This window comes from Callorhinus ursinus, unplaced genomic scaffold (genome assembly GCF_003265705.2).
Source record: "Callorhinus ursinus isolate GAN/ISIS: 27379988/994484 unplaced genomic scaffold, GSC_fseal_2.0 scaffold70, whole genome shotgun sequence".
Taxonomy (NCBI): Eukaryota; Metazoa; Chordata; class Mammalia; order Carnivora; family Otariidae; genus Callorhinus; species Callorhinus ursinus.
The window spans coordinates 211537-235322 of NW_027397132.1; the positions used below are offsets into that span (position 1 = coordinate 211537).

Below are 23786 nucleotides of genomic sequence, written 5' to 3' on the forward strand. Positions count from 1 at the left end.
CACCCCTTTTTGTCCCTGTTTAATTCTGAAGATGAATGGCTAAGGCTTAGAAATCATGGGTCTTGGGGAACACCGTGCATGGTGACTCCAGAGTTTGTTTGCATTCCCGGTTTTTCACATAACCACAAACCCTTATTTATTTATTTCCACAAATCCTTCTGTTTTTTACACTTAGACTCTTTCTTGAGTAGGGAAGAAAACTGTGGAATCCTAAAGTTCCCTGAGGCAGGCCGCTCCCCTGTCGCTGTCTGCTGGTGCCTGGGGCATTGCATCCCACGTTAGAGAAGAAGTGCAGTTCAGGGAATCGAAGCGTCTTGCCCAAGTCAGAATTCCTGAACCAGGAATGGTTATCGTGGCCTTTTCAGAAAAAAAACAAGATGATGGTGAAGAATCATCGTGCTTGGAAAAGTGGAAGAAATAGGGCTGGAGCTGTGTACCCCTAGGGTCTTGCTTTTTTTCTGTCTTCAGAGCCCAGCCTAGGGCTGGGACACATATCCTATGCCTCCTGTAATCTCCCACAACAATTTTAAGGCGACAAAGTAGGAAAGCCAGGATGCTCTTTTCTCCTTGCTTCCCATTTTTGGGTCCCTTCCAGCCTCCTCCCTCCTGGGACGGGAAGCCCAGGCTGAGCCCTACCATCACCATCCCGTCCGCCATCTCCCTATCCCTCCGACCCCAGCCCCCTCTCCCTACTGAGGAATCCCGGGGCTTTGCCCTCCAGAGACTTTGCCCTTCACCCTATGGTGCACTTGCAGCTCCAGACTCGTACAAGCCGCGACCTGCTTCCCATGAACCTCTGCTTCCCTCGCCAGCAGGGGCGCGCGCTCTCGACCCAGGAGTCCTTGCGCGGCCCGGCAGAGCGGACACCCGGGACTCCAAGATGGCGTCAGTCGGTGAGTACCTGTACCCGGTTAAGGTTGCAAGGTTGAGGGCAGGACCCGTGGTTCGGGGATCGGGGCTCAGAGCTGCACTGGGAGGGGAGGGGGCTGCGGAGCCGCCTGCCCTTCGCTCAGGGCCTTCCCTATGGCCTCACTGGAGGCTCACCGAGCCCTTTGCCCAGGGCCCTGCACCGTTCGCTCGCTCAGCGCGCAGCCCGCCTGCCCAAGGGCCCGGGTCTCTCCGCTGCAGTTGCGGGGGTGACGGCAGCGGGGGACGCGTCTGCGAGCTTGGGACTGCACCACGTCCGGCCACCCTTCCTCCTCCTTGAAGAATATTGACCCCGTTGCAGCCCAAGCGCTTTGCATTTGAACCCTAGGCGCAGCTTCTGCCCTTCTTTCCAAAGCTGAAGCTCAAATTAAGCCCCAGGAGGAGCGAACGCCCAGGACGGTGCCTGATACCGTGTCAGGTTGGACGCATATATGTGGAATACGCGTTGAATAGGTTAAGAGAGGTGACGTGACCCCTCAAGGTCACAACTAGTGAGAGGGCTGAGCAGGATGCAAACCTAGGTCGTGGTAAACTGAGCTTTAATCTCAAGGATGGCCTTATGATCTGCAGGCTTTTCAGTGACATGCGTGTATAAATCTACACTTCTTGGACTGTGCACACTGATTTTTTTTTTTAAGGTTTATTTATTTATTTGAGAGAGCGAGCATGAGAGGGGGCAGGGTCAGAGGGAAAAGCAGACTCCCTGCTGAACAGGGAGCCCGATGTGGGACTCGATCCTGGGACTCCAGGATCATGACCTGAGCCAAAGGCAGTCGCTTAACCATCTGAGCCCCCAGGCGCCCTTGTGCACACTGATTTTTATTTATTTATTTATTTTTAGTACGGAAACCATGTTTTAGCCCTAGAGCCTCTCACATTAGCCTTGTCATTAAGTCCCTGTCTGGAACGTTGATCCGATTTTAAAGATGAAAATAAGGGTCAGAGATGTGGTGTGGCCTGCCTGAGGCAGAGTTTTGATTAACCTATGTGTTTTACCCAGTTTATATATTCTTTTTTTTTTTTTTTTTAAGATTTTATTTATTTGACAGAGAGGGACACAGCGAAGGAGGGAACACAAGCAGGGGAAGTGGGAGAGGGAGAAGCAGGCTTTCCGCGGAGCAGGGAGCCCGAAGCGGGGCTCGATCCCCGGACCCCGGGATCATGACCCCAGCCGAAGGCAGACGCTTAACGACTGAGCCACCCAGGCGCACCCCCAGTTTCTGTATTCTTAATATCAGCCTGGAGAAGTGAAGAGGGGATCAGAAAAGATGAGAATGATGCTGTTTTTCCCATCTGTAAAAAACAGGTATGAGAATATTTATCAGCGGTGGTTGTATTGTTTAAACAAGAGGACATGTGAAAAGGAAGCATTGCGACTTGGCATCTTATTTACGTAGAGCAAAGTGATGAGCATTGTGGACTAAGGATTAAACAATTTAGTATGTGTAAGGTACTTGAACCACTGCTGGCCTGCTGTTGAGTACTGGTCATCTCAGCTTCCACTCTGTGACCTTTGAGCAGGGTCATGCCACATCTGGCCCATTCAGCATCACCCTAGGTGAAGGAGTTGAAGTCCAAGTCTTTTAAGTACTGACCATCTTTTAGCTGGTGTTTGTCGCCAGAACATAAAGCCACTAGTTCATTAGCAAATAAAGTGATGGAAATATGAATTAACAGCAGTAGATGAGATCGGGTCAGCAAACTGTGGCCAATGGGCTAGATTTCCTGTGATCTGTTTTTGTATGGCCTGTGAGCTAAGAATGGTTTTTAAAAATTAAAAAAAAAAAAAATGTTCTGAAATCTGGCCACTCTGTGGCCAGCCCTAGGCTGGATTTAGCAACCAGAAGACATTTAGCATTTTATGCCTCTCCGTATAGGTGGACAGTATGCTTCTTTGAAGTCATAAAATCAGGCCAGGGAGCCACCTACCCTCCCAAGAACATGTGGTCCTTTCTCAACCTTCACTGAAAGTCTCTTAGGACCACGAACTGTATGTGGGGTTGCTCCCACCTTCACATAGCTCATAGGCAGAAAGACAGATACTTTCCATTTACATAGTACCTACAGCCAATTACCAAGGTGGCTGCTGTTCTTTTTTTTTTTTTTTTTAAGATTTTTATTTATTTATTTGACAGAGAGCAGGAGAGCACAGGCAGGGGGAGCAGCAGAGGGAGAAGCAGGGAGCCCGACGAGGGTCTCGATCCCAGGACTTTGGGATCATGGCCTGAACCGAAGGCAGTCACTTAACCGACTGAGCCACCCAGGCGCCCTAGTGGCTACTGTTCTTAACCTTCTTTTACAAAGGAGGAAACTGAGGCACAGAAGGCAGGAACTTGTCCAAGGGTGCACAGCCACAAAGTGGCACTAAACCCAGAATACGGGACTCCCCAGTCTGCTGTGTTTATCACTGCCCTCTACCAGTGTGAGCCAGTGAATGCAGAGGGGTGTGCAGCACCGCAGGAAGTGCTGGGGGAGGGCTCCAGTTTGGCTGTCTAAGGACTGAAGTCTTTGTCTTCCATTACGAGAGACAGTCTTGGAAAAAGTGTAGATGCATCTCTGATGAATCTGTTGATCTCTTGGAGTTCTATGGTGATGCTGTTTTTGGCTGTCCTTAGGCCTGATGTGAAATTTTTCCCCCGTCTTTATAAATTTCTTAGTTTTTGTTAAGGAAACCCTCTTTATAGGTCTAAATATATAGAAAAATGAATTTTAAATTGTTGGCTGTTTTCCCCTGTGATGTGCCAAGGTGCCATGTCAGCCTCTGAATGTGGTCGTGAGAATGCAGAGTATGTTTTCATAATTTGTGGGATCAGAAGTGACCTGATTTTTTTTTTTTTGTTTTGTTACCAGCCTTACACCAGTCCCAAATACTTGGACTTAAAATACTGTTTCTTTTGTACACCTCCCCCAACATAGTCCTATGGTTAAGAGCATTTTTAAACCTTTTATTAAGGAAGATTTCAAAGATGAGGGAAACAATAATGTAACGAACACTTCAGACCCATTTCCCAGTGCCAACAGTTGGCAACATTCGGCCCTTCTCGTTCCATTTATACATTAGTCACGCACTCCCTGCCGTGGGGCCCTGTTTAAAGCCAGTTGGTTTTAGCATGGCATGTTTGCACTCCTCACTGCATGTACGGAGGCTTCGAGGCTGTAGCAAAGGCGTTGACTCTGTTCTTACTCAGGAACAGTTATTCTTGGACTGGGGCCTTCTGAACCAAGTGAAGACAAAACTGGTATGTAAAAATGTGTACTTGTTAGACTTTTCTAAGAATAGCATGGACAGGGTGACAGAAAGACACAGGCCATTCTCGAATGACATTATCGTGTGGTATTACTATCACTGACACTAAACTCTCCCAACAGAGATTTGGAACATGTCCCGAAATTCCTTTGAAACGATCTGACATTCAAAAATATTACCAAACTAATCACCTCACAGTTTTCTGTTTGTAAAAGAACTAAAAGGGTGCGAGTAATCCCTGAAGTCCTGTTGCTTAAAACGTCCTTAAGTCTGGTTTCTATGCCATTTCTTTTTCTCCTTCTGTCTTTTTTCTTTGTTTCACAGAGACCTTAATGACATTTCAGCAAGAATACATGCTAACGCCTCACAGTTCTGAGTACTGTTCCAAATGCTTTTACATGGATTCTCATTGAGTGCTTGGAATAAGCCATTTTACAGGCAGGGAAACTGGAGCTCAGAGCTTATATAGAAAGGTAGTGCTAGTGCTTGAGATAAGATGGGCAGGGAATAACTTTTAGGGAATAACATTTATGTTGAGCTGGCCGAGTGATGATGACCCAGGAGCACGGCACGTACAAAGGCCCTCAGGTAAAGCAGCAGAAAGGGGTCTGGCGGGAGGACGGTGAGCCCGGTGAGGTGAGCGGGTGAGCTGGTTGTCTGGCGATAGAAGGTTGGCTCCTGAGGGCAGGGCTCTCATTGCAGTCGGTGCTGTGTCCATGGTGTGTGGCACGCTGCCAGGCATGCACCAGGTGCTCCGCGTGTGTTGGATTGAGTCTAGATGGAAGATTCGGGCCAGTTTGTTTGGGACGGGCAGCCTAAACCATAACCCTCAAGCTATGTATGCAAGTCTTAGGCTTAGGCCTCCACCTGTCACTTGTGGCCCCTTTTTTTTTTTTCTTTTAATATTTCATTATTTGACAGAGACACAGGGAGGGAGGGAACACAAGCAGGGGGAGTGGGAGAGGGAGAAGCAGGCTTCCCTCCGAGCAGGGAGCCCCATGTGGGGCTCGATCCCAGGACCCTGGGATCATGACCCGAGCTGAAGGCAGATGCCTAACGACTGAGCCACCCAGGTGCCCCTCACTTGTAGCCTCTTGACAAACACTGAAACACTGGATCTGGTTCATTCGGGCCCAGTGTCTAGTTCTCCAGATGACCGTAGCAGATGAGAAGCTGCCATTAAACCTTGTATTTCTGTGTGGCCCAACAACCCTTGCCCTTGTTAAGTGTTGGGAGATGTCAGGAGATCTCTGGGATTCCCCTCAGTGGACTCTTTTTTTTTTTTTTTTTAAAGATTTTATTTATTTATTTGAGAGAGAGAATGAGAGATAGAAAGCATGAGAGGGAAGAGGGTCGGAGGGAGAAGCAGACTCCCCGCCGAGCAGGGAGCCCAATGCGGGACTCGATCCCGGGACTCCAGGATCATGACCTGAGCCGAAGGCAGTTGCTTAACCAACTGAGCCACCCAGGCGCCCTCCCCTTAGTGGACTCTTGAGGCTGGTCCTTGCAAAGCCTCAGTCTTTTCCTTGGATCCCCAAAACGGAGAAGAAACCTTTCTTTGAGTGATTTGGTCCGGCTCCTTCTGTGGTTGGTAATCTTTAAGAAAGGACAGTAGCCTTTGACTCCTTGCCTTGAAGAGGATCCCTGCCCAGCAGCTTTTTAAAGGTGATCTCTGTGGGGAGGATGAGAAAGGAGACCATTCTCTCCTTATGAGCATGTGAACATTCACAGTTCTACCCCGCTCTGGCCCTCCCTGGTCCCCTTCCTATTTTACTCTTAAGCTGAGATAATTACAATATGGCCTCAGCCTGGAGCCCTTCCTGTTCTGTCCCCAGACTCTCATTGGAATATTATCTGGGGCCCATTGGATCATTTGGAATGGTTTTTATTAAGTCATTTAACATTTGTGGCCCCAGGTAGGACGTTTGAGGTAAATATCAGATTGTCTTGAGGAGCATGGGAGCCAGACCTAAGGTTGAGCACTGCCCTACTGGCTGCATGCTGTGTGACCTTGGCCAAGTGGCCCAACTTCGCTGAGTCAGTCTCCCCCACTCATAAAATAAAGGCATCAGCTACTTGCTGTGAAGATTAAATGAGCTAATACGTGTAAATATGAGTTTTGTAATCATTTTTCTATTCTGTCCTCCACCTGATTACTTAATTCCTCACGGCCCTTAGGTTCTCTCTTTACATAGTTATTCCCAGTAAGCTGTTATTCAAATCTTGATCATTAGAACTGTCGCTTTTATACACTGTGGCTTAAAATAGTGAATTTGGTGTGATATATTTATTCATAATATTCCTTGTGTGCAGCCTCTGTGTAGTGACTTTATTGAATGGTTGAAGTAAGTGACATAAAAGGATGCTATTTGTCTAGTGCGTGTTTTCTGCTCTTCCTTTTCAGTACCACTGAAGGAGAAGAAGCTCATGGATGTGAAACTAGGAGAGCTGCCCAGCTGGATACTGATGCGGGATTTCACCCCTAAGGGCATTGCTGGAGCATTTCAAAGAGGTCAGAGCCTACAGCCATGTGTAAAAAAAAAAAAAAGCAAATGCCTAGGTCTTCTGGTCTCTCTTTGCTCTGAATTAATTTGAGCAGTCAAGGCCTTGTCTCAGACCAGTAAGTTATGTAGACCAATAAGTCCCTGTAGACGGGGACAGAGTCTTAGCCCCTGAAGCTCTGTGTTTGATTGGTGATTGGTCCTATCAGAGGCTGGCTCTAAGATATTTCAGCCAAGAAAATGTTTTCTGTTGCTTGGAATTGGTACCACTGCCTTTGTCTTAAGTGTCTACAAGCATTTTTACATCGTAAGACTTTTTAAAGAGGAAAATGAGTTTGAAACATAGTGGACATCAGTCCATAAGGTAACGCTCATCCCCCTGCCAGGCAAAACTTCGAGGGTGGATGTTTGAAATGATCTATCCTTCAGGTCTGTGCACGGTCACATCAGCCCCGTGGGGCCCCTGCCCTCATTCCAGGAACCAGAGACCCACATCAACCTACAGATGCCTGTGTAGTCTCTGGCTTCGAGGCCCCCCCCCGCCCCCGGTTTTTCTTTCCAGTCCTGGCCGCCCTGTAATTCTTGTGTGGCATGTTTTCCTTCTGCCCTGAGAGGCCCTTCCTTAGCTCAGATGAGAATTCTCTGCCTTTCCTCATACTTAGTGACAACAGTCCCTGACTTCCCAGCTTCTCTCACTGTTATAAACCAGGGCCTTCTAGAATCATTTCATTCATTTTTTTTGTCAACCAAGCTACAAGCCCCAAAGAAGGCAGAAACCATTTTCTCACTGGTGGGGGTACCCAGCAGAGATGATCGCACAAAGCCTTCTTGCCCAGCAGGCAGACCTAGCCGGCCTCAGCTAAGTGGCCTTTACTTGGGGTTGGATTTTTGGTCAGAATGAGGGTAAGAGCATCCCTAGGGCTGGAGGGAAGGGTGAGGCAGCATCAGGCTAACAGGCTGAGCCAGGTCTGTTAAAGTGAAGGCCGAAGCACAGGGGAAGGATCCAGGTGGGCCTAGCTGGGGCTTGACCCCTGGGGCCTTGGTGCTTTTCCCTTCATCAGCCAGTGAATTTAGGGTGAGTGGCTTTCAAGAGTCAGAATGGAACTGGGTCCCTGAATCTAAGCCAGACTTGACTTTGCAGTGTGTGAAGCATTCACCGCAAAGCAAACAGTGGCCTCCTCTCTCGTTTGCAGGTTACTACCGGTATTACAACAAGTATGTCAATGTGAAGAAAGGGGGCGTTGCTGGGATTTCTATGGTGCTGGCAGCTTATGTGCTTTTCAACTACTGTCGTTGTTACAAGGAACTCAGTGAGTGTCTCTCTGGTCGCCTTGCCCTCTGGGATTTCTCATTGCTGGGTGGGACTGGTTCACTGTCAGGTTTACAGGTCCCTCATTCTATGGCAGCTGAAAAACTGGGAGGGACTTTTGAGAATGTAGTACAGAAGATGCTATTTTAAGCGAGAAAATTGTGGCAAAGAGAAAATAAAGACAGGAAAACTGACATGAAGCCCGGATAATAGTAGTACTTAGGAAGCATTCTGTAAGGTGCTGCAGGCTCCGCAGAGGGTTGGTGGAAAATTTTGGCTTCATCTTCCTTTTTTTTAATTTTATTTATTTATTTTTTTAAAGAGTTTATTTATTTGAGAGAGAGAATGAGAGAGAGAGTACATGAGAGGGGGGAAGGTCAGAGGGAGAAGCAGACTCCCCGCTGAGCAGGGAGCCCGATGCGGGACTTGATCCCGGGACTCCAGGACCATGACCTGAGCCGAAGGCAGTCGCTTAACCAACTGAGCCACCCAGGCGCCCCTGGCTTCATCTTCCTAGCAGCCAGTGCGGAGAGAGAGGAGTGGGACAGTCCAGCGTCTGTGCCGTGTTCTGGAAAGGCGTAGCTTGTCCTGGGTCTGAAGGCCGAGAGGAGCTCGTGGGGCGGGATTGGGTAGCAGAGTGCCCACGGCAGCCCCTGCCAGTCTGAAAGCCGGGGTGATGCTGGCTCCGAAGGCCAGGCTCTTGGGGACTGTGTCTGAGTGTGCGTGCCTCCTGGGAAGGATGAGGCTGGCCAGGCTGCAGATTAGCTCCTGAGGTGCCTTCGTACCTCCACGGCTGCTCATTCTGCTGAGACGCTGGCAGGCAGGTCCTGGGTTATAGCCTGAAAGGAATCCTCAGCGTGGCTCCCCCCGCCCCCCATCTTGTGCTTTTACTACACCTTTAAAGAAACCTACCATCTTGCCTTTCTAACTTCAGAACACGAGCGGCTCCGCAAGTACCACTGAAGAGGGCCCGGTGTGGAGGCGCTTTCGGCATTCCTGACCATGACCTTTGCCTGGCACCCTTGAATCCTTTCATATTCTAATTCAGAATTAACATCCAATAAAAGATGACTGGCACTCGGACTGCTTCCCTGGTGTAGCCATCTCCCTGCCCTCTCGGAGCTCTTGCTGTAGCAGCGGGGATGAGAGCGCGCTACAGTTCCCAAAGGGTGATTCTTGTCCGTGGCCCAGGGCTTTGAACCAGTGGGCTGCCCACCACGGCTTTGGGACCTTGTTCCAGCTCACTGGCGGTGGGGTGTCACCTAGTTAAGCCTGTCAGGTGCCCAGAGGGGTTTCCCTGCTCTTTGCACCTAAAGTATTCTAAGTACTTCTGGCTTTTTGTCAGCTGATACTTTCACATCAGAACTGAGGCTGAGTGCCTGAGAATGCCTTCTCCTCCCCCATCTTGCTGCATTATGCAGGCTGCCATAGCGTGGGCCCTCCTGGTAAGGAAACTTCTTCACCTGTGGGAGGATTCAGGGGAGCAAAGGAAAACAGAGGCCCTGACAGGAGCTCACAACTGCCCCTGTATCCAGCCCCCTCATCCTTAGCCTTCATCAGAGATCTTCAGTAAAGGGACATGAAGGCCAGAACTGGTTTCTTGAGGGGTGTATGGTAAGAACATACTGCATGGAGTGTAAAGGCTGAGACGGCTAATTATCTCGTAGAAGATCCGCATTTGAATAAGCATTATCATCCAACATCTGAGATGGAGTAAGGAGACCTGCCACGTGGCTGTTCAAACAAAGGCCAAGCTTCCAGACTTTACCAGCTGCCAGGACAGAGGCCCTTCCTTCCCCTTGCAGCCTCCCTCCCCTCCAGGAGATTCACATGTCGAAAGAGGACAAGCAAACACGATACCAAAGCTTCCTGCTGAGCATCTCGTGGGGCCAGCAGCAGGAGTCCTCTCCTTGGCGTGGGGTCCCTGAAGTAATGAGACGCAGCTTAAAAAACAAGCTTTAATCAACCTCATAAAAAGTGTTCTTGTAATGGAACTTGGATAGGCCCACTTGCCCAGCAGGTTGCAGGTGATGGTTTCACATTTCCAGGTTTGGGGGCAGGATAGTCTCCGGAGGCCAGAGGTGAGTGCCTGTACAGATGCTTGGCGGGGCAGGAGGTAGGTGCACAGATGGACCGTGTCCTCTATTTAATGGGTGCTCTGCAGCTCCAGCTGAAGGTATACCTTTGAGATATACCACTGTCAAGTAGGTGCTCCAAGGAAGTCAGCCCAGAGGAAAAAGACCCTCACACCTGAGAGCCCTGCGCCCTTCCTCTCAACCACTGCTGCCTTGGAGCAGGACCAGGTCGAGGCAACAAGTGCACTTAAGTTTGCCCTGAAGGGCTGCCTCGTTCAAATCACATCGATAGGCACGGCTTCTGAATTCAGCAGGACATGGAGGAAGCAGGCATGACCTGGCTGAAGCTTTAAATGATCCACCAGCCCCCGGGGTCACCAAGAACTGGTGTTTAATGAGGAGGCCTCGAGGGGAAGGGCTGCCTTCCATACAGCCTGCTTAGCACAAGCCCTTCGCCACGACCTCCCCTCCCCAGATCGGTGGTGTGCAGGGAGATCCGGACAGGAGGTGTGGATGCTAGACAAACATGATGCCGACTTGGAAGGACCAAACTAGAGCACCTGTCCCCTTTTAAGAACTGATTACAGCAAAATGATAGGGAAACTGATGTAGCCCCTCAGAACGATAACCCCAGTGTGCCTGCCTGCCAGCCCCAGCCAGTGTGGCACCAACACCGGCGTGAAACAGTTCAGTGCACGCTCCCAACGAGGGCCCAGAGCGGTTCTCAACAGTGGTTGAGAACAACGGTTCTCAACCCCTCTGGGCTGCTCTGAGCTGGCTCCAGCTGCTGTCACTGTCCACTGAGAAAGGCCAAGTGCCCTTTGGTGCATCTGTTGGCGTAGTGTCCTTTCTCGCCACACTGGGAACAGCAGGAAGGGAGGGAGGAGACAGAAAAAACCACCGTTTTCAAATGCAATTTTCAAGTAAGGTCACACCCACCAAATACCAGGTTAGGGATGGGACTCTGCAATTCTCAGTGGTACAGACTTTCGTTCAAACACGAAGGAAAAGGAGCTCCAAAGTATAGTGGCCCAGAAACTCCAGCAACTCAGCAGATGGAAGAGCAGCTGCAGAGCCAGAGGACGATCTGCGAGCACAGCAGGGAGAGCTCCTGCAGGCCCGTCCACGGAAGGTCTCATGGTGGGTGGCAGGACGATGAGAATCCCGTGGCACCAGAGCTCCCCCACCTGCCTGGGGACCAAGCCCCTCTGTAGGGCTGGCCAGTCACTTACCTTTCTGAGGCACTCTTCTGGAGACAGGAGGCAACAACGTGAGAGAAGCCACCAGGCTCCTCCCCCCAACCCGGGGACTCACTGCCGTGGACACAGGGTGGGCTGCACCCAGTTTTCCCTCCTGGCTCTTGCAAACTTGCCTAAGCTACCCCAGGGATAGGTTTGTTACAGGATCAGAGAGATGGACAACGGTTAGACCTGGGTGAACAGACCCAGAGCCTCACTTAAAAAATCTAGCACTGACTGACTTATCTCGGCTCCAGCTCTCCAGGCCCTTCCTTAGCTTCTCTTCATTCGTTGTCACTCGGAAAGCAGAAGGGATTTAAAACGTTAACGGCAGCCTCAAGCACAGACCAGGGGGTTGGGAGGAGACAGGAGGGGGCACCCACTCGGCACTAACCCACCCAGGGCCCTCGCAGTCCCGACTTCCTTGGCCTCGGGCCCAGATCTCCAGCCTGCTCTGTCTCCCACAGGCCCCGTGTTCTCAAGTCAGCCTGATCTGTGGGTGTGACTGCATGGATGAGTGGCCCATGTAGCTGCCAGCTGGCCCTAACACTGAAGAGATGAGCAGAGGGAAGCACTGACCGGGCCCCTGCTCACAGCACCTGGCATGTCCATCGTCCTCCACAGCTGATCCTGGAGAACCCAGGATTCCCACAGGGTGCCTATAATGTTGACTATGAAGTGCGCGTGGTGAGAAGAGGTTGGTTAGGTTCCGGCTCCACCTAAGTTCAGGATGCAGGAGAGCTTGCTGCAGAGGGCGGGGGGACGAGGGCCAGGACGCCAGCCACACTGCCTCCGAGCACCTGCGCTTCCTCAGACTTGCGAAGTGACTGGTCGGAGGCACAGCCCCCTCTCCGTACTCTCCTCACCTGGTGGGGCTCAGGCTCAGAAATCTGAGGCCTTCAGGGGTTTGGGGCACCTACCGTCCCCTCCCCGCGGAACACAAACCTCTCCTGGGAAAGAACTCAACTGTTCTGTGAGTGTCTCACGGCTGTGGAAAGCGGCTCAGCCTCTCCTGAGGGAAAGTTCTAAGAACAATTAAAGCTAAGCATACGCCTCCTAACTCGGACCTTCTACCTGGAGGCATGGATGCTGCTGTCAGGCGGTAAGAGCTCACAGATGTCTAAGTGTCAGATTCAGCACTGTTTTTAGCAGCAAAAACTAAATTGCTACTAACAGAGAACTGGTAATGTAAATTGCAGTTCTGTACACACCCAGTGAAGCAGATTAGATTTATGTTTACTAGCACAGAATGATCCACAACATATTATCGAGAAAAAAAAAAAAAAGACTGTACAGGACATTATACATCCCAGGGCCCTATTTGTATTAAAATATACGTTCCTTGTGCTCGTGTGAATAAAAGTTTGGCACCGCAGTTCTCCGTGTGGGGTCCCTGTGGGGCGTGAAGGAGCACCAAAACCAAAAATCGTGACAACACAGCACACGGAATTAAGTGGCTGTTTTAGGAAAGGTGGAAATAGGGCCAACACTCTGTACCCAAAACATTTGTGTGTCATCTAAATGTTCTTACCAAAAGGGTGTACTAACTTTGTATTTTGTCTAATAATCCCCAGATCTGAAGTTTTTGTGGCCTAGTTCTATTATCAGTTGTTTCTGCTGACTTCCCTCAGTGCTGGTGGTTTCCTTCTAGGTTTTTGTGATTTTTAATTATGAACTCATTCTTCAGAACTTTAGCTGTGGGAATTAGATGTGGTCGGGTTGAGAATAAATTCCTTGTAGAACCAGGCACCAGGGGCCCACATCTGGGGCTGTTTCAGATCGGAAAACCCAGTTTACAGCTTTCCAGAATACACCCCGAACTCATGAAGGGTCCCCTGGTGACTATAAACTCTCAAGGCACTTATCTCCTCCGCCTTTCCATCCAGAGCCAAGAATGAGACAGGTTTTCTAGTAGGTTTTTAAAAAAGTTTACCCTTTCCCTGAGGGGAGTGTGTGTGTGCTGGGGAAGGGGGTGAGTTCTAATCTGTTTTCCTCCTGTGTGGGCTTAAAGCTTTGTCCCCTTTCCCTTGGGGATGCCCTTGCAGGATGTGAGAACATCCAGAGGCTTCAGGGCCTACTCCCTTCCCTGGGACTGGTGCTTCTACTTCATTACCAGCCTCCCTTTCCCGCAAGCTCCGGCCTTTCATTCAACAGCATGTGTGATCGTTCCCTTGGCCTTGGTGTGTTGTGGAAGGAAGCAGGTTGGTCTTCAGCCCACCAGGGTAGCCCAATTTCACTCTTACAGTCCAGAAACAAAGATGCTACCATTTTTCAAAGTGAACTACGCAGGGAATGAGGGAACGGCCCCGCCCCGCCCCCCAGCCCTGGGACTCACCTTGTAACAGGTGACCTGCTCCAGCGGCCGGGGTCCCCGGTTGCCTGCGCTGCTGTTTTGACTCTGCATGACCCCGATGACCTGCGGGGCTCTCTGCTGATTGGGAGAAGAGTTCTGACTCGTTAACTGGATCAAGGAGGACGACCTTTGTAATGGCGGATTGTTACTTTGCTGGAAAGAGTTACACAACACGGTTTTACTGCGGAAAACACGTGCACGCAGACTACCAATGGGGACAGGAGAAAAGAGGGCGGGACTGCTCCCGCACGACCAGCAGGAAGAAGGGCTTCCGTGGTGGCCCTGCTCAGGAGAGCAGGCAGAAAAGAAACATCTGGTGATGATGGCAGGAGCCGCTGCCCGAAAAACACCATGCAGACACACAAGAACGAAAAATAAAAGTAGAAAACAAAACACCAAAGAGACGAGGAGGTCTCTGGGGCAGCAGGGCGAGGGCATGAGCAGGCCTTACTTTTGTTTCTGAGGTTCTAGCTTCAGGTCAGGATGAACGCTTGGTTCAGCCAGATGTTTAGCAGCCTACACGGCGAGCAACAGTCACAGAAAAACAGTTGGAGGCTGACATGCTGACCCGCGGTCTAGGGGCCGAGAGGGCCCTCCACTAGGGAGTCATGTGAGCAAGGGGGACGGGGGCTCCTGGCGTGGGGACTGGACAGCTAGGCCACCTCCCAACCAAGAGGCTTCCTGGCTCTGGCCCCCGTAAACAGGAGCAGTGAGCTAGAAACCCCCAGGTTGTCACGGCTGCTCCTGCACCCAGGAATTCCTGGCTTTGCGATGAGGTCTGAGTTACCCCACAACCACCTGAGGGTGGGGCTCAGTGCAACACGCCCTCCTGGCTCAGCCTGTAGCACTCAAAGATGGACAGGGCTCTGGCAATGGGCTTAGAGTTCAACCAAGTAAAAGGTAAGGATGCAAGATCAGTAGGCGGGGGTACTCAGCCTGTTGAGACCCTGCTTAGTGCACCTGGCCAACCTTTCTTCTGGGCCCCCAACCCTCCACTCCCATAACCAAAACCAGGGTGCCCTTGGTTTGTGGGGGGTGGGGGGCTGCACGTGTCTCTGGCATCTCTCCCTCTCATGCTTGAGATGATCAGCCCATTGCTGGGTTGTGGGACCCCCCTTGTCTAGGAAGGTGGAGCCAGCGGGTCCTTCAGCACTGTTGCCAGCCCACCCTCCCTGCCAGGAACCTCCACACGGGGCAGCAAGGGCACTGGCACGGGCCGGAGACCCGGTCAGCCCCAGGTCTGCTCCCAGGCTGCTGCTGCCGCCCAGCTGGGGGACCTTCAGACGAGGCCCACCTTGAGGACTCTGTTTCCCTGTTTATAAAGGGACGGGCTGGAACCAGAAGCACGAGCAGCAGGCCCATGGCGCCCATGCCGCCCTCCACTCTGGCTCCCGAGGGGGCGCACTGAGCCACTCGCCAGGCCAAAAGGGAAGAGAAGCCACACGGGCGTTGGGCTCTAGCAGACAGCCCTCCACCTCTCGAGGGAGATGCAAACGGGAACTCAGGGTGACTCCCCTCCAGTCCCACCTCCTCCCCTGCCTCTCACGTGTCGCCAGCCGGGTCTGGGGCCGACTGCGCACCAGGGCAGGCACAGCTGGGGCTGGGGCACGGTACCTTTGTCGGAGGCTGCGTCTGCTGTGGCAGTGGGGGCTGCTCGGTGGTTCCCATTGGCAGTTCAAATCGAGGGCTGGTCACCCCGCAGCCAGAGGGGAGGACAACAAGGGGAAGAGAAGAAGGGATGAGAGAGGGGCCAGGCCAGGCAGTGTTCTCAAATTCTGGCCCTGGGAGACCACAGGCAGCCTCTGCCCAGGCACAGAACGCGCCTGGACGTGGGGTGGGTGCTGGCTCTCAGCTCTGCCCCGAAGCCTCGGGAAAGAGAGGCGAAAAGAATGGACTCACCTGGACTCAGACCTAGCTCTGCTCCCACCTAGCTGTGAGTCCTGCCCAAGTGCTGCTTCCCCACAACACACACCCTTTCCTGAGGGTCTAGCTCAGCTGCCGGACCACCTCCAACAAGACACACTCCCTGGCTCTCACCTAGGGAGTGGGACCAAGTCCGCAGCACCTGTCACCTGCCCACTGTGTGGCAGTGACCGGGACCCTGTGCTTCTGTGCAGGTGTCAGTGGGGTGGATGGAAGCAGCCTGGGGACTGGGGGACTACACTACTCTGCAGTCGCAGAAGTCCGACTCCACAACCACCCAAAGCGACAGATGTGCACTAAGGCCTAGGAGAGGAGCTCTGAGCCCTGCCGGGCAAGGAAAACCCAGCTTCGGAGGCCACGGACCTGCCCTTGACCAGCTGCCACCCCTGCCACCACGTGATCCTGGCCAGTGGCTGAGCTCTGAGCCTCAGTGTTCTCATGTGTGAAATGGAGACATTCTCCATTTTCTCTCTTGCACACACACACACACACACACACACACGAAGAGCTGTATGGACTAGTGTGCGTGGAATCTCAAGGTCATTGCCTCCATAAAGGAGGCCCCCAAACCAAAGTCTCCTTCCTTTAGGGCACAGGTTCTTAACCAGAGATCCCTGAGTGACATGCAAAGACATGAGGTTTCCCGGAGCACGGAGGCCAGCTCTTCTCAGATCTATGACCCAGGAAAGCTTAAGTGCTGGGCTCGGCAGCGCCACCTCTGAGCTCAAGGAGCAGCGGCAGCCCCTGCCCCAGGCCCTGTGGTGACAGCACGCAGTGATCAAAGCCCAGATGGACTCGGGAAAGATCTAGAGGGCAGCAGGGCCTGGGGTAGGAGCAGGGTGGGGGAGTAGGGTCTGGCTACTCACTGCATGAATTTACACGAGGGCCCCTCCGGGCAGAATCCCACGAGGTAATTCACACAGATGACTCTCCGCGTGTGCCGGTGTCTGCAGAGGGGACCTGCGGAGCCAAGCGTCCGAGACACTCAGACGCCCTGCTTCGGGGGATGCCCTCGTGCCCCTGGGCCAGTGGAGCCCTGCCCACACCACTGCCGGGGATGCCGAGAGCAAAAGCAGGGCTCCAGATGCGGGCTCTGCCTCGTATCCATTCAGGGGGGACAGCAGGCAGGGCCCACGACCCCTTCAATGGTAGTTTCCTTATGGAAAATACGGGAGAGAAGGCAGTCCATGCGGGAGGTCTGGGAGGCTCAGGTGAGCTGAGGGTGTAAAAAGGCCTCACTAGCCCCACATGCCTAACCCCAGGTCTTACTGCAACAGGTGGGACAGGTAGAGAGGGTCGTGTGGGCAGAGGAAGAGAGGCCTGGCCTCTTGCTGGGGGTCCAGCCACCCCGACACCTACCATGCTTGCAGAAGCCACGGTCGTACCAAGGGCAGTCCTTGATCTTGGACTCGGGGTCGATGTGCAGGAAGGGGCACTCCTTGTTGCTGCATTCCCCTGTAGGGAAAGCCCGACACGCATCCACCTGGGGCAGCTCGGGGAGAGCTGGACTCAGACCGCCTCAGCTTTCCTCAAGGCTGGGGCCTGCTGTGTGGCAGAGGGCCAGGTGCTTCTGGTGTCCCTCCTGGCCTGGTGAGTCCTGACCCCCAGGGCAGTGTCGTGGAGCCTCAGTCTCCTGACCTATACGTGGACTGTGCTCGTGACCTGTACATGGTGCTTCCCTCTCGTGTCCATGCTGCCTTGAAGGGCAATGGCCCAGAGCCAGGCACAGGGTACACGCTCATCAAATAACTCACGGCTCTACCCCTTACCTAAACAGGGTGCCCTGGGCACTGTGGGGGGCCCCAAATGTGCAAAGGCACCAACTGAGTCCAGGAAATGACTGGTCTACTCTGATCAGCCCTTCACATCTACAAGCTGGGATGGGAAGAAAGGTCTGAGGATTCTGCCTTTCAGGACAAAAGTATGGAAGATTTGGGAACTCGAGGCTGGATCCCTGTGGTCAAGTGCGATGGAACCTCTGTGATGACAGCTCCTTTGAGGAGCAACCAGCTCAGCCGGCCGGCAGCATCTGTCACCCAACTAAGGGACCATTCGCCCGGCTGGGCAGTGGCGCCACCTCCATGCTTGCCCTCCCCAAGTTACACACAAAAGGCCAGTCTGATCACTGCTGGTCAGAGAAAATGCAAACTCCTTTCCAGCCCCACCAGAAGTCCCTGTGGGGTCGAGCCCACCCCTCCCCAGGCTCCTCCTCCCCCAGGCATACTGGCACCCCAGCTGTGCCCCCAATGACTGGCCCCTTCTCGGCCTTCCGATCCCAGCTTCGCTCTCACCTCCTTAGAGAGGCCTTCCCTGACCATTCAGCCTAAAGGACGTTGTGGTCCCATTGCTGTCTCCTTCAGAGCACTTCCTGCATGTCATTCCCATCTTTGTCTCACTAGTGTCAGCGGCCTCCCCCTCTGGGCCGCTAGGGCAAAAGCACCGTGGGCCAAGGATTGGGTCTGTCCTGTTTACTAGGACCTTGACTTGTGTCACAGGTGACAGGAGCTGCAGACCGTGCATGCACACCAGGCCAGGCTCTGTTGGGAAAGGGCAGGTGGGGCGCATCAGAGCATCGGGGGGCTGTGGGCTCAGCAGGAATGAAGGAACCCAGGCCAGCCTGCAGAGGTGCCCTTAGGAGTCTGCCCAGGAGGGCTGGCTCCCACCTTTGGTCCAGATGGGAGATGGCTCCCATGGAAAGGGGATGCCCCCTTCCAGTGCTGGTTCCAGTGCTGGTATGGGTAGGGCGGGGCTGGGAAGCCTGGGTCCTATTTCTGACCCTCTGTGCTTTGACTTCACAGCTTACGCTACCTCTACAAAAAAAAAAAAAAGCCACAACTACCGTTAATAAACCGGTGGGCCACACCTGTTCAACTGCTGGAATAATTAACGTCTCCTGATGACAGTGCTGACAGTGCTCTGAAAGCGTGCAGCACGCCCAGCCACGCCCAGCCACGCCCAGCCCCCCACAGAGAGTAGAGCAGGGGTCCAGAGCCCACCCCCATCCTAACCAACAGGGCCAGCTGAGGTTGCTGGGCATGGCCTAAGGTTCTGAAGCCGGAGAGCGGGGAGACGGCAGAAAGCGCGGGCGCACCAGCAGCTGCTTCTCCCCTCTGGGTCTCAGGTCTGGGTGAAGCCTCCCCAGGGCTCCCGAGGCCGGGCGTCTGCTTACCGAACTTGGAGTAGAAGTAGCACTCGGGCATCTTGGTCATGTCGTACTCATGCAGGAACTCACACTGGTCCCCCTTCTTGCAGAGGCCCCGCAGCCAGTGTTTGCACACAACGGTCTTCTCGCCACTGATGTGGCGGAATGGACACATGCCCCCTGCCGAGGATGGGGGGAGCTGTGAGGAGGGCAGGGGGGCCTTCACCCCACACGTCCCTCGAGTACCCAGAGCGACATGTCCTGGAAGGTGGTGTCTGCCTCGGGCAGAAGGCCATGTGATTTCAGGCAGTACAGAGCCACACATCTTAAGTTTTAGTACTTATTTTATGTCAGCGCGTTCTGGAAAAACCTAAAACATCGAATCATGATATCACAGACATCACCGTAAAATGGAAGCTTAACAAGCCTAAGGGTGGTGGGAGAATGAGCTTCTTTCTTTATTTTTTTAAAGATTTTATTTATTTATTTGACAGAGACACAGCGAGAGAGGGAACACAAGCAGGGGGAGTGGGAGAGGGAGAAGCAGGCTTCCTGCGGAGCAGGGAGCCCGATGTGGGGCTCAATCCCAGGACCCTGGGATCATGACCCGAGCCGAAGGCAGATACTTAACGACTGAGCCACCCAGGTGCCCCAAATGAGCTTATTTCTTAATTGAATTATAGCTCTGGTGATACACAGACATAACAAAAAATTGTAGGGGTAGTAAAGGAAAGACGGGGGTTTGAGAAACACAACCCTTTATAAAAAAACAGAAGGTAGAGCGGCCCACCAGCAGAAGCCTGGACTCCAAGTGGGTTCCACTTCTAGTTATGAGTGCCCACTTAGCATCCAAGAATTAAGAAAGAAAATCAACTTCGGAACCGAAGAAACGCATTGTATATAAACTGGGGGAGGTCTCCCTTCTGTAGCAGGACCTGAGCGATCAGCCACCAGATGGGACAGAGCCATACCCTCAGAAACTCCTATTTCTAACTTGTGACCTGGCAGGACCACTGGGAGGGCCCAACCACAATGAGGTTGTGATGGAAAGACCTAAACCAACCCTTTCTAACAGAACTTTGCAATGATGTTCTATATCTATGCCGTCCAATATGGTAGTCATTGGCCACATGTGTTAACTAACTAATAGCCACATGTGGCCAGTGGCTACTAGTTAGTTAACATAGAGACAGCCACAGTGCCCTGTGTTAAGGATAGTTGTCTGACAGAAGGTGGCAGGTCAGAAGGCCAGATTTACTGAGCACAGACATAGGAAGAAGACCAGGAGCCCAGTGGGAGATGATACTGCAACCAGACAGCCCCAGGTCAACCTGGTTGATCTACCTGGCAGGTCTATCATTTCCGTGGTAAGTGACTGAGTTATAGAACCAAACTTGCCAAAATCATCCATTAAAACCACCCCCTTGCTCTAATTCTGTGCTCCCTACTCACTGGTTAAAATTTAGTTTCCAAAAAAAATTTGCCTACGGGAAGAAAAATGGCCAGACCTATACCTGGCATCTCAGCTCCCACCCAGCAATCTGTCTCATCAATTAATGGATAGTCTGGTTCCAGCAGTCTCTGTTGGAGCCTGGTTAGTATGAACAAGGCTCCACAGGACAGACTACTGTAGGGGTTTTTGATGACATGATACAGAGGACAGTGAGCTTGTGTAGACTGTAGAAGCAGAAAGGGTTCAGACACTGGCTCAGCTACTCACTAACTCTGCGATCTTGAAAAAGCTCCTGAACGCCTCAGTGCTTGGCCCGTCTGTCCATGTCACAGGTCAGCTCGTGGCCACAGGCAAAGTGAGGTGAGGAGGCAGACTCAGAGTGAGGTTCCATCCCATGTTGTAGGTTTTGGGCAGAATACCCCCCATGTTCCTAGCCTGTCCAAAGCACAGTAATTTCATCTAGGGACACTGCTAGTCTGCAGAAAGCAATGCAAGCCAGAGGCCTGATGGCCTACGACTCTGCTGGCGGGCAGGGTGATGGAAAGCACCTCAGGAGGAATGTCAGGGAGCCAGGGGTTTCTTACCTTTGCCACAGGCAGCTTTCAAAAAGAATTCGCAGACAGCAGCTCCCGACTCTGCAGGAAGGAAAGGAGAAGCATCAAAGTGAGGTATGCCTGGGGACAGCTGAAGACATGGGGAGGGGACCCATCTTGCCTTTGACCCGTGAAAGGTTCAGGGTACAGGAAACAGACTGGCAAAAAAATGCAAGGCCTGGCAAGCACAAAAAAAGCTGCTCATTTCGGTCACTCCCTGCAAAATGAGACACCTAAGTTGAGACCAGTCATTCTGAGAGCCTCCTATAAGCGAGATGCTTTCAAGGAGTTAGGAGTGGGTGTGGGAAGGATGGGGCACAAGATCACAGAAGTTAATTACCCCCAGTTTGGACTCGGACCTTCCAGAGGGCTAATTCATGGGTCTTTGAACATGAGGCAGAGGGAGGGAATGAGCTCACAGAAAACACAATCGAATGGGGACTCTGAGGAAGGGACAAGCGCCTCAGAGGTGCTATTCTGGAGGGAAGAGCATAATGGAAGACACAGAGGCAGAACTCCGCCTGTCCAGATCTAGTTCATGGTGGCGCAACACCAACACGCAATTATTAAAGGTGCAGACTTCCGCTTCTGCAGAGGCAGCCGGTTCAGGTGAGGCGAGCGATGGAAGAAAGGCTGAGTGTGGTATCAGTCAGTGACTCCAGGGGGCAAGCCTTTGCAATGAGCCCAGGAATTCACTCTCCATGGCTGCTAGAATAAATGGTCCGTGGCTTCATAAACAGTTTTCTCTATCAGAAGGCATGTTAGAGTTGCTGAAAATCCACCAACAGCATCTTGGAAAGCCAGTTTCATACCTCTCTTCGCTAACTTGCAAGAGATTCCTTGGATTCTCGGAAGCAGGCAGATTTTGCTAGGACAAAACTTAAGGCTGTCAAGAGGGTATCACTCGTTTGCATCTTAAAAAGCCAAAAAGTGGTCACTTATTTGCATTTCAAAAAGTTGAAAAAGCCTTATCGTAAGAAAAGCATCATAGAAGAGTATTCCTGGGGTCTTCTCAGAGGTTTGCTTCGTTCCTTGAAGCCAGAAGTCCACAGTCCTGGGGCCTCAGTTTCAGGCAGATAGGTTAAGAGTATGCCTTTAGGGGAGAACTGACAATTCTTCCCAAAACAAGATGACAGTGAAGTGCCGGGACAAAGGAGAAAGGGTTGTGGCCTCCCAGGGCTTTAACACACTGAACTAGCTCATGGGCTGGCAGAGTGCTGAGGGTGCCTACCAAGTCTGAGGCCCAAGCCAGGGCAGCACCCATGGCCAGGCATGTCCTTGACTCTCCTTAGAACAGGTATGTGAGCCCCCTGCTACTGTACCTGCCTTCACAGACTCAAGTCTGTGCGGTCCCATGCTGGAGAAAGGTGGGCAGGAAGGAGCTGCCCTGCATGGATGGTTCCATGGCCTCAGGCTAATGCCATCAACACAGGGAAAGGCCACATGTGCAAAGGTGGATGTGCTCGCACAAGCAGGAAGTGATCACGTGTGTCGAGGGGTCAGCAGCTGCTTATAAGATGTGTATCATAGAGATGCAGGTGGTGTGTGTATAAGATAAGGTTGCCAGACGTATGTCACGTGGGTAGAAGCAATATCTCACAGAGAAGCATCAGCATGAGTGGGACAACTGTGGTCACGTGTGCATGAGAAGTGTGGCCACTTGACAGGAACGAAGCTGCAGGGAGGCTCTGCCAGGCCACTGACTGGCGGGAGAACAGGGGAACTCTGGCAGTAATGGGACCCTGCACAGGGAACCGCAGACTGAGCCAGTCAAGAACACTGGAGAGCTCACCTGGCTCCACCACGTACCGAGTCGCCAGGGACCAAGTGGTCTTCGGCAAGTCCCTTCCCCCACCCAGGCCTCAGATGCCCCATCTGTGGATTGAACACAAGGACCTCTGAGCTTTAATGTTACAACGTTAGACTTCAAGTGTGTCCAGAAAGGAGAGAAGAAAACTGCTAGTTTCTTTTAAAGTGCTACACATCCACCTAAGTTGGGGGCTGGTGGAGCTATCATCTGAAAGTGGAGAATGAAGGGAGCTCAAGCAGCTGCCCAGGTGTGATGAATGGCCCACAACTGGGGTCCAGAGGAAAAGTGAGGGATAGGCTCCCAGGAGTGCACATCCTAGAACGGAGCTTGAGAATCTAACTGGGAATCTCCTACAGAGAGGGACAGGTGGGCCTTCCTCCAGCAAGACTCCTCCAACCGCCCAGTTTTGATGAAAACAAGGAGAGGGTGCTCAAAGGGGGGGGCTGGAGGTGGAGAGGGGGAATATCTATTTTCTTTTAGTTAGGGGAGGGAAGTAATTTCCAATCCGAGACACCCGCTTTCATTCAAGACTTACTTGAACAACCAGACATGGTCCTGCCCTCCTGAAGATTGTATTAGAATAGTCCCAGGGGTTCAAAGACTGGAGAAAGGGGGGCTCCCGAGTCTGAATGGGGGAGGGGGGGTCCCAGGATGGGTGGGGGAAGGGGTTCCACCACCGATGGGGAGAAGGTCCCGGGACCCAGGGAGAAGGCGTCCCGAACCGAGGGGGAGGGGTCCCGGGGCCGAGTCGGTCGCGCCCCTCGCCCGCGGCCCGGGCCCCGCGCTCACTGTCCATGCCGGGGAAGGGCAGCGGCTGTGCCCCGAGCTGCTGCTCCACGGCGATCTCCAAGTCGAACTTGATGTGGTCCACGCTGGCGATGATTTCCTGCATCGCGGCGGCGGCGGCCACACCGGCCCGACTACCTCTCAGGTCCCTCGCCGCCCTCACACCTCTACTCGCCACCGGCCCCGCAGCACACGGTCCTCCGCCTCGTCTTGCCTCGCCGCCGCCGCCGCCGCCGCCGCCGCCGCCGCCCGAGGGATGCCGGGAACTCCCGGAGCCCGCGCCGGCCTTTAGCCTGTCCAGACCCGGCCAATAGAGCAGGGAGTACGGGACGCTCCGCTAGGCCAGGCTAGCCGCCAGCCGAACCCCCGCCTCTCCTCGCGGCCCGGGATAACCCGCCTCCGCGCGTACGGGGCGGGGAGTTCGCGTCG

At 52.8% G+C, this 23786-nt stretch overlaps 2 protein-coding genes across 7 annotated transcripts; one reads left to right on the forward strand and one right to left on the reverse strand.

Moving 5' to 3' along the window:
• Positions 1–739: 739 nt before the first annotated feature.
• ATP5MF (ATP synthase membrane subunit f) lies at positions 740–9072 on the forward strand. Of its 2 annotated transcripts, XM_073886338.1 has the most exons (5): positions 866–893; positions 4116–4166; positions 6579–6686; positions 7869–7985; positions 8919–9072. In XM_073886338.1, the coding sequence occupies exons 1-5, from the start codon at positions 881–883 to the stop codon at positions 8945–8947; spliced, it is 318 nt and encodes a 105-aa protein (XP_073742439.1). In that variant the 5' UTR covers positions 866–880; the 3' UTR covers positions 8948–9072. The 2 variants fall into 2 exon arrangements, with proteins under 2 accessions (XP_025719484.1, XP_073742439.1); XM_025863699.2 differs by lacking the exon at positions 4116–4166 and having other exon boundaries at positions 740–893.
• An 856-nt stretch (positions 9073–9928) lies between these two features.
• Positions 9929–23608, reverse strand: CPSF4 (cleavage and polyadenylation specific factor 4). Of its 5 annotated transcripts, XM_025863688.2 has the most exons (9): positions 23361–23596; positions 22554–22636; positions 20753–20803; positions 18743–18895; positions 16933–17028; positions 16440–16533; positions 15265–15337; positions 13633–13803; positions 10714–10918 (listed from the first exon to the last, which is right to left on the reverse strand). In XM_025863688.2, exons 4-9 carry the CDS (start codon positions 18888–18890, stop codon positions 10850–10852), a joined length of 651 nt encoding a protein of 216 aa, XP_025719473.1. In that variant the 5' UTR covers positions 18891–18895; positions 20753–20803; positions 22554–22636; positions 23361–23596; the 3' UTR covers positions 10714–10849. The 5 variants fall into 5 exon arrangements, with proteins under 5 accessions (XP_025719474.1, XP_025719473.1, XP_025719472.1 ...); XM_025863689.2 differs by lacking the exons at positions 16440–16533; positions 22554–22636 and having other exon boundaries at positions 9929–10773; positions 10820–10918; positions 13633–13728; positions 23361–23608; XM_025863687.2 differs by lacking the exon at positions 22554–22636 and having other exon boundaries at positions 13633–13725; positions 23361–23600.
• Between the last annotated feature and the right edge of the window lie 178 nt (positions 23609–23786).